The following is a 9,572-nucleotide window of genomic DNA, read 5'->3' as shown; positions in this document are numbered from 1 at the left end:
CTCTGATTGACCAGGGCTATGATCAAAAGCGATCCAGTTGTGATCAGCCTGTCATTTTTTTTAATATTTGTAGAACTTCATTGTACAATCCTTGTACAATAGCGTGTCCTTCCATAAAAAAAATTACAGAATTAGAGATGAAGAATATCCGACAGGATTTTGCAGTTTCTCCTCTACGCAATTTCACTCAAAAGGCTTGAGGCGATTATAATACGAAGCCTCGATAAAAGACAATTACTCAACATGTGTACGTGTGTGTGAATAAGAGAGAGAGAGAGGAGGTAAAATGAGAGAGGGAGAGAGAGGCAGTCGTAGGTTAGGTATTTCTAGTTAGTCGAGTGATCACATAAACTCTCCTTCATTGACCTGAATGTTGTATCTTGTGCAAATGGTCTTTTCATAGGAAGTGATATCTTTTGATGTCAACGTCATATTATCGTTAGAACTCATCCAGAGCACATCTGCATGTTAACGTTATATCTATTTCTTTACTACCCACAAGGGGCTAAACACAGAGAGGACAAACAAGGACAGACAAACGGATTAAGTCGATTATATCGACCCCAGTGCGTAACTGGTACTTATTTAATCGACCTCGAAAGGATGAAAGGCAAAGTCGACCTCGGCGGAATTTGAACTCAGAGCGTAGCGGCAGACGAAATACCATTAAGCATTTCGCCCGGCGTGCTAACGACTCTGCCAGCTCGCCGCCTTTTAACGTTATATCATTAAACTTAGTAACATCTGGATCACATCACAGTATCCTCTTATAGCTACCTGTATCTATTAAACGAGTCTTTTGTTGATGAAGTTATCTCATCATTGGAAATACACATTTGTTTGATGCTCAGTTTTTTTACTTCTATTTCTAGGAACTGAAATCTGATACAGATGAAAATGACATAATTATTAGTAGATCAGACAACTTTGAGAAAGAAAGCGATAAAGAAATCCTGAAAGCAAAACAGGACAAAAAACCAGACAAGCATTCAGACACTTCTAGAGATCAAATGTCGGAGGACATACACGACCAGTTTTTACATAAAGCTGAAGAAGCGATCGAGGCTAAGGAAAAAGCTCTGAAATTAGAACATGAGCTCAGAGAAGAGGAAGAACGACGGCACAAATTGGAGTTGAAACTTCAAGAAGAACTGCTCCGCAAGGAAGAAGAAAAGAGAGTAAGTTCTGATGACTTAATCAGAATTGAATGGTGATTTGTAATATGTATTGTTTATGCGTTTGCGTGTTGATCGACAATTTCGGGTTTAAAGATGGTAGAGATTTTGTAGAGAGAGCCGCAGCTTATTGAACAGGTAGGCTATCAGACAACCAGTCATCTCATCATCAGTTTCAATTTGAAATTCAAAAATTAACGAAAAGAAGATTCTAATGGAAACAACGAAGTGAAATTTTGGAAAAATGTAGAGATTTCAATGTGGAAGAGAATCTGATCTTTAAGTCAACTGCTGACTTTTAATTTTACCTTCTCGGAAGAAAAAAAAAGATCTATCTATCTATCTATCTATCTATCTATCTATCTATCTATCTATCTATCTATCTATCTATCTATCTATCTATCTATCTATCTATCTATCTATCTATCTATCTATCTATCTATCTATCTATCTATCTATTAACGAAATACAAGAACTTAACGTGAAATAACTTCGTAAATATAAGTTTTTTCTCAAAAATGCAAAGAGTAAAAGATGTTTTATATGACACATTCTACCAGTGTCCAAAGTTTGAAAGTGTTTAGTTACAAAAAATTATTTTTTAAATCTGTAGGTCAAAAAGTAAAGATCCATGGCTTCGTCTAGAGAAAGTAACTGATTAGTTTTGAATGGAAATCGAAATGTGAGTTTATTCGAATCTATTCACATCTCTGGTTTAATGTGGGCAAGAGTGAAGTAACGTGTCTTTAACTGTGTTTACTCAGCCATTAGTTTTCTTGGAGATGTTAGTCCGCTGAATCTTGTTATAACTCTGCCCTATCAGGCCAGCCTGTAGCAGGAGGTAATGTCAAACTGTTTAAAACTAGAGAAAAACGTTCGAATCTCAAGGTCATTCACTTTTGTTTTGACTTTGTGGTGTGATCTCCTGCAAGGTCATTGATCGATATATAGAACATATACGTGATAATTGCATGGTTCATTCGTGACACTGGCCTGTTTACTTAGAGAATGGGATTCAAATCCTAGATTTCGCTACACTAGAATCTGAAGAAACTAGTGATAATGTGTCGGAATAAAACCCCAAAGTATAATTAGTCAAATTTGGAAGACAGGATTAGTTCATTCTCAGAAAGTGATGAATGACATTGTTTCGTGTATGACGCTTCTTCGAAGGATGTAAATCAAGTTATAGAATGTAAGAAAACGTTCCTCAACATTAATTCATTCATCGGTGAGTGGGGATGACTTTTATATTTTTTCCAGAAAAAACTAGAGGAAGAACAAGCAAGAAGGTTAGCTGAAAAGAAGAAAGAGGAGGAGCTGCGAGAAGAACTGTCACGACTTCATAAAGAATTGGAGAAGAATACGCACACAGTCGGCCCTAGAGAACAAGTACCTCACCATCCAGATGAAGACCACCACTCAGACGAACATTACAAATATTTGTATATCATAAAGGCAAAGAAGCGTCGCCAGTTCACGGACGTCATTTTGCCATAAAGGCCACCCAAATTGAGCACGAGATAGAGGAACAGGTAGAGAAGCACATAGAACATTTACCTGAACAGCGGTTCCCTACAATCGTGACGGCAGCAACAATGAAAAATTTTCGTGACGTAGAAAAGCTTATTGATTCAGTACAATATTTCCTGCCGGACAAGAAAATAGTGGTCTTCCATATTGACCTTGATGACAAGGAGGTGAACGAGGTGAGTGGGCTTTAAAAGAAGCCATTTTAATTAATCGCACGCGCGACTCACACACGGATGCATTTACACGGACACAAGAACTTCTTTCATGTTAGATTTCCCTATTTCACTTACTCACACACACACACACACACACACACACACACACACACACACACACACACACACACACACACACACACACACACACACACACACACACATACATATACTCAAAGATAGATGCATGTACACTCAAACGTACACAGACATACACTTATATACACCAACGCAGCGAGGGGGTAGCTGTAGGGGCGGCACTTGTGGATCTGCTGTAGGCAATATGTGTTTTTTGTGGGGTCCGAGGGCGGCAAACAGAAGGGCCGTCCCGGGTGGTGCACACTCCAGCTACGCTAGTGCGTATATACATATACCCAAAGACACAAACACACGCACACATAAATACATAGACACATGCATACACACAAGGGGGTACCCAAAAGAAACCGGAATTTCGTAATATTATTTTCTTCACTTTTATACTTCAAAGTATTCTCCATTTGAAGCAACGCATCTGTTCTGGCGCGTTTTCATCGGTGAATAGGGAGGAGGGATGCCATTTTGGCTTAAAAACTGTCTCACATTCAATACGTTTAGGTGTTTGTTTTGCAAGATCTGCAACGTGAAATCGTGTGTTGAAAGAGATATTGTTATCTTTGGGGATGGCCATATTTTTGTTTTGCCAATCAACCACAGGCACTAAATACTTGTCCTTCACTTCATCTTTATTGTTATTCTGGAGTGGATCTTGCATGCATGAAGTGGATTCGATTCACCATTGCCCAATTTAAATTAACACCGCAACAGAACTTTTCCCAAGGGAAAAGAAAAGGTCGATACAGTTTGGCACCGGTGACGTCGCAACTCTTTTCTACTGAAGTAACGTGAAATAAAGTGTCTTGCTCAAGAACACAACACGCAGCCCGGTCCGAGCATCGAACTACCTCATGACTGCGAGCCCGACGCCCTAATCACTGATCCACTACAGAAGTAAAAAAGCAAACAAAAAAAAAACGACCCCCACAAAGAAACGAAGCAAATCAATAATAAAGAGGTGTTTAAATCCTTTTATTCTTTATATTTTGTTTTATTTTTTCCTCAGTTACAATCAGCTTGTAACGTAGAAACACGAATCTTTTGGAAGTGGATGTTTCCATCTCACGTCTACAATGCTTCTGATATGTCTTGGAAACCCGTTGTCATACAGGCAAGTCAATTATTATTATTATTATTATTTATTCTTTTAACTCGGGTTTTATTGGAACTTCTGATTCTTTGCACGAGTTGTAGGTTTGTTACCCAAAGCCTACAGTACTATGTCATTTGTCCTCTTCAACTATCTCACACTTTTCTGATAATTCTGGCCGTGCCAAGGAGGAAAACCTTTTTGTAACAGCACTACTGGATACTGTTCCCCTTTTCTTTGTTTCTCTCAATATCTTTTGCTACTATTCCCAAGGCTCCACTCCTCGTCCAGGAGTATGCAATCGGTGGTTGTCAAAATCACAGTGTTTTGTTTTGATAAAGTTTATCGCATTATAATTGACGGAATTTAGTTCAGTCAAGCTCCAATCCAGTACCACGTGATCATGATTTAACTGGAACAGTAAATGTGTTGATGGTACAGCGTTCTTGTTATTAAGAGGGGTTTTAAAAGTTTTTGAACTTTTCTTCCAAATTTTCCCTTTTTACCCTCGTTTCAACACTTTCCACGCACTCAATATTTGTAGAATGCGGATTTGTCCAGCTCCTGCTGTATTATCTCTCTTTATTGAAGTTTCAAATAATCTGCGTCACTGGTCAATCTTCTTGCTGTATATGTCAGTTTCATGCAATTCTTTATTCCAGTAAACTTCTTAATGTCCTTGCTAAACCGCTTGACAATACTGAAGAGACTTTCAAGATGGTGAGTGTTCGTAGCTTACAGCTTTGGGTCTCTAGAGCCACCTGCTATTTCTTCAGTGTTGTTTTAATGATCTTCGCTACGGTGTCGACAAATTAATGAACTTTCAGAATTTCGATAATCCCGTCATGTGGGACCGAATTAAAAGTATTCTCGTAGTCGGTCTAGGTGAATGAGAGGTTCCTTTTCCTATCTTGGTATTATCCTTGTTTACAAACTGGCCAGTTGTCCGTAGGATTTGAACATACACCTTTCAGATTATATCAGCTGGAGCATTTGGGCTGCAAATCGTCGAAATACTTGGCAGCTTTAACAGCGCTAACGCTATTTACAGTAGTGAGTTATTCCAAATCGTGGTGCAGAGTTAAATGTAGATATATTGGGCGCACGGAATTTACACGTGAGCATAGAGCTCTTCTTAGTTTTGCCCACCTTTTATAAGCTCTATCCACCATTTATAAGCAGGTGTCTACCTACAGATGATTAGATTTAACACCTATCGTTTCTATTCCTCAGTAGGAAAAGATCTACAAAGATTTCAGGCACTCTTTTTCCTCCATGTATTCAGTAGAAAAATAAACATACAAATATACAATAAAATCTGAATACGGTATAACAATTAGTTTATAGAAAAATTCTTGGGAGTGTTCGAAAAGTTTAATTGCTATGAACTGTAAAGACGCTAACATTTCGAACCCATGCCCTTCGCCTGGCAGTAAGGAAGAGAGAGAGAGAGAGAGAGAGAGAGAGAGAGAGAGAGAGAGAGAGAGAGAGAGAGAGAGAGAGAGAGAAGAGAGAGAGAGAGAGAGAGAGAAGAGAGAGAGAGAGAGAGAGAGAGATAGATAGATAGATAGATAGATAGATAGATAGATAGATAGATAGATAGATAGAGAGAGAGAGAGAGAGAGAGAGAGAGAGAGTGATGTCGCTTTGATTGTTGACAAATCCTACATATATATTTATTTCATATATCCATTTTTCCATAATTCTATGTTTCAAGATGGCCTTGGCAGAATTTGGCCTCGTTATGTGGATTGACCCAACAGCAAGGCTGGTAAGCAGTCACTTCGAACCTTTACTGACCGATGCTGAACAGTCGGGTTTTGTAGTCTTATCTACCCGGAAGCAGTATTCTACGTTTTCTGTGACACACCCCAATATGTACTCCTATATTCCAACGGATATGACGAAGCTTATGGAATCTAGTCATCTGAATATGAGGGTCCTTATTATTCACAACACGCACGAAATTCAGGTAGGTCATTACTACTACTACTACTACTACTACTACTACTACTACTACTACTTCTTCTTCTTCTTCTTCTTCTTCTTCTTCTTCTTCTTCTTCTTCTTCTTCTTCTTCTTCTTCTTCTTCTTCTTCTTCTTCTTCTTCAACAGTTTTTACTTACACCATCAGGTGCATTAATGTGTTCCTCAGGTGTGAGCAGCGTTGTCTTTTGAGGATATAAAAATGTCTTTCTATACCCTGTTAGTTTCGTATTGTTAGAAATGATTATAATGGTCCAAATACTTGGCCTTTTAATCCCTTCGGGGGTCGATAAAATAAAGTACCAATCAAGTACTGAGATAGTTGGTATCAACTAATCTCTACCTCTCAAAATTATTGAGCGGTAGGGGTTAGTCAGAGACAATTAGGTTTATAATTATTCAAATTCCGCGCTGGTGGTCACTACCTTTTATCCTTCCTGAGTCGATAAAATAAAGTATCAGTCACACACTGGGACCAATGTAATCGATTAATTTCCCCTCTTCGAACTCGCTGCCCTTGTATCTAAACTACAACTGATTATTATCATAATTATTAAAGAAGACGATCGGTAGAATTAATAGAACGGCAGATAAACTTTCTTAACTCTTCAATTAAATCCTTTTGTATTTAGCGTTCAAATCTGGCTGGAAAATAAATACTTGTGAAATACTCGGTCTAATATAATGGAAAACACCCTTAATATTTGGTGATATTGTGCCGAGTTCAGAAATTGTTATTCGTTGATAGAATAATGACGGCTCTAGATTGCTAGGCGCAGTAGAGACTCGAAGTGAATGCTATACAGTCAAAAATCGAGTTCGATTAAATTAACTGTGACTTGCTCTAAAATGTATTGCCTTGAAATCATTAAGTGAGTGAAAGATAGTCGGATTGTTGGAGTGACGGTTTAAAACAAACACTAACAATACTTGCACTCGTGAGTTATTCTCTTTTACGCTCTGAGTTCAAATCCAGTCCGGCTCAACCTTGTCTTTTATTCTTGTGCAGCTTCATAATAGGTGTACAAGTCAAATACCGGAAGTGATTTGAATGACCATTTATCTAAAGTTAACTCGAGGTCTTGTGTCTGTATAAGAAATCATTAAAATAAATACTTTCTGGCATAGGTACAAAGCCAGAAATTTGGGAGAAGGGGTCAATCAATGAAATCGACTTCAGTACTTCACTGCTATTTCATTTTGTAGAACTTGAAAAGATAAAAGGCAAAATTGAATTCAGTGGAGTTCGCACTCAGAACGTAAATCGCTAGGACAAATATCGCTTGTCACTTATTCGAAACGCAACAATTCTGCTGTTCCGATGGCCTTATTATAATCAACAGCGAAGGGAGAGTTTGTGAATTTCGAAGTTAGAAATAAAAGTGGATCCGACTTAATCTTTTGCTTTTCTGAGGTCGATCAAATGAATGACAGTTATATACTACGGTTGATTTAATCGTCCATGCCTGTCTTTACAAAGTAGAATCTAGTGCTAATGGGGAAAAAACCAGCTTCAGTATCACTGGTCCAATCTATTTAGAACTTCAAAATTATTTCTGTAAATGACCTTTGGTAAATAAGAAAAATATAATCACAATTTAAGTACTACACAGTTCATCAATTTTTAACAGCATTTTTCTTTTTATTTAAATCTTGCAGGAAAATCTTTTCAAATGGCTTATATTGTGTTCGTTGGAGAAAGAGTGTTTAGCACCGACGGGATCTCGGCAACAATGCGAGTTCCCAATGAAGAAAGACACTTACGCCAACTGCCATTATTACGAGGAATCAGCCTTCAACATCCTCTTAAAGAACTATTTCTCTTTCCGTCTCGAATCCTTTAATCATGAAGATTCTTTTACAATGAACTCTGCTGATTGGAAAGGTCAAATAAATATTAGACGATGTCAATAGGAAAAATAAAACAAGCAATAAACTAATTTATATATAAAAAAAAGACATGAATTTGATTTAATTAGTTGTTACATTTATGTATTTATCTTGCAAGATTCCTGATGTGAAATCGTGTGCTGAAACAGATATTGTTATATTCGGGGATAATCATTTTACCGATAAACACGCACTATTTATTTGATCTTCACTTTAGCCTTTTTTTCTTTCATCCTTTGAGGCTCGAGGAATTATTCAGGCCTTCTGCTTATAGTAGAAGAGGTTATTATTATTATTATTATTATTATTATTATTATTATTATTATTATTATTATTATTATTATTATTATTTATTGTTGTTATTATTATTATTATTATTATTATTATTATTATTATTATTATTATTATTATTATTATTATTATTGTTATTGTTGTTGATTGGTGTTGATTTTATCGTTTTATATCCACTAGGGCCAATTCTAACTATAATCCTGTGGCGCTACGAATAAGTTCGGAGCATCGATCAATCACTCGATTGATTCTTTTTAGCATGCGGGGGTATTCCCAGTTAGGCGATCTTCTGGGCAGCGTAGATACTTATGTTGCCTGAGGTATTAGCAGCGAGCTTTTCCGTTCCGTTCATCATGGCTCCGATAGCTCTGATAACCAGTTATTACTTCGGGCTTCAATCTCCAGATTTGGTACATTTTGTACTTGATTACTTTCTCTGTAACTTTCACAGAATTGTTTCTTTCGGATGGAGATGCAATATAGGTAAGTATGCATCTCTTAGTTTCTCTCTTTCATAACAATATCCGGCTGCTGGCTTTTGTCTCTCTATTTGTATGAATGGACGTTTCCCAGAAGATGGCCACAACGTTGTTGCCAGTCACTATGTTTGACTGATGATCATACCACTTCTAATTTGTCTTCAACTTGTATTTCCTAAATATTTTCAAGTACAGTCATGCAGTTACCTTGTAATGTCTTGGAGGTTTCCAATTTTTGCCAAATCCGGGCATCCAGGGAAAATATGATCGATTATTTCTTCATATTTTCCATATAATCTGCACTGTGAACCTGTTCCATCTTTAATGATGCAATTTTACTCTTTTACTTGTTTCAGTCATTTGACTGCGGCTATACTGGAGCACCGCCTTTAGTCGAGCAAATCGACCCCAGGACTTATTCTTTGGAAGCCTAGTACTTATTCTATCGGTCTCTTTTGCCGAAACGCTAAGTTACGGGGACGTAAACACACCACCATCGGTTGTCAAGCGATGCTGGGGGAAAACACAGACACACACAGACACAGACACAGACACAGACACACACACACACACACACACACAAATACTATGGGCTTCTTTCAGTTTCCGTCTACCAAATCTACTTACAAGGCTTTGGTCGGCCCGAGGCTATAGTAGAAGACACTTGCCCAAGGTGCCACGCAGTGGGACTGAACCCGGAACCATGTGGTTGGTAAGCAAGCTACTTTCCACTCAGGCACTAAGATCTGGTCTCGAGACTTTTCCCTGGTGCAGGGATTACCATGCCGCTCATCTCTACATCCAGTCCGACATTCTT

At 37.8% G+C, this 9,572-nt stretch overlaps 1 protein-coding gene across 2 annotated transcripts in view; it reads left to right on the top strand.

Annotated features, from left to right (window-relative positions):
• Positions 1-8,070, top strand: part of LOC115210870 — a 20,651-nt gene extending 12,581 nt beyond the window's left edge. The window contains exons 2-6 of one of the 2 annotated variants that reach the window (XM_036502614.1): positions 873-1,182; positions 2,439-2,884; positions 4,026-4,130; positions 5,827-6,081; positions 7,755-8,070. In XM_036502614.1, coding sequence (XP_036358507.1) covers positions 2,774-2,884; positions 4,026-4,130; positions 5,827-6,081; positions 7,755-8,009 — 726 coding nt within the window. In that variant the 5' untranslated portion in view covers positions 873-1,182; positions 2,439-2,773 and the 3' untranslated portion in view covers positions 8,010-8,070. The remainder of the gene's footprint in view (positions 1-872; positions 1,183-2,438; positions 2,885-4,025; positions 4,131-5,826; positions 6,082-7,754) is intronic. The other variant, XM_029779633.2, reaches the window with a different exon arrangement.
• The last annotated feature ends 1,502 nt before the right edge of the window (positions 8,071-9,572 follow it).

The sequence above is a fragment of the Octopus sinensis genome, linkage group LG4 (genome assembly GCF_006345805.1).
Source record: "Octopus sinensis linkage group LG4, ASM634580v1, whole genome shotgun sequence".
Taxonomy (NCBI): Eukaryota; Metazoa; Mollusca; class Cephalopoda; order Octopoda; family Octopodidae; genus Octopus; species Octopus sinensis.
This window is presented reverse-complemented; position numbering and strand designations above follow the sequence as displayed.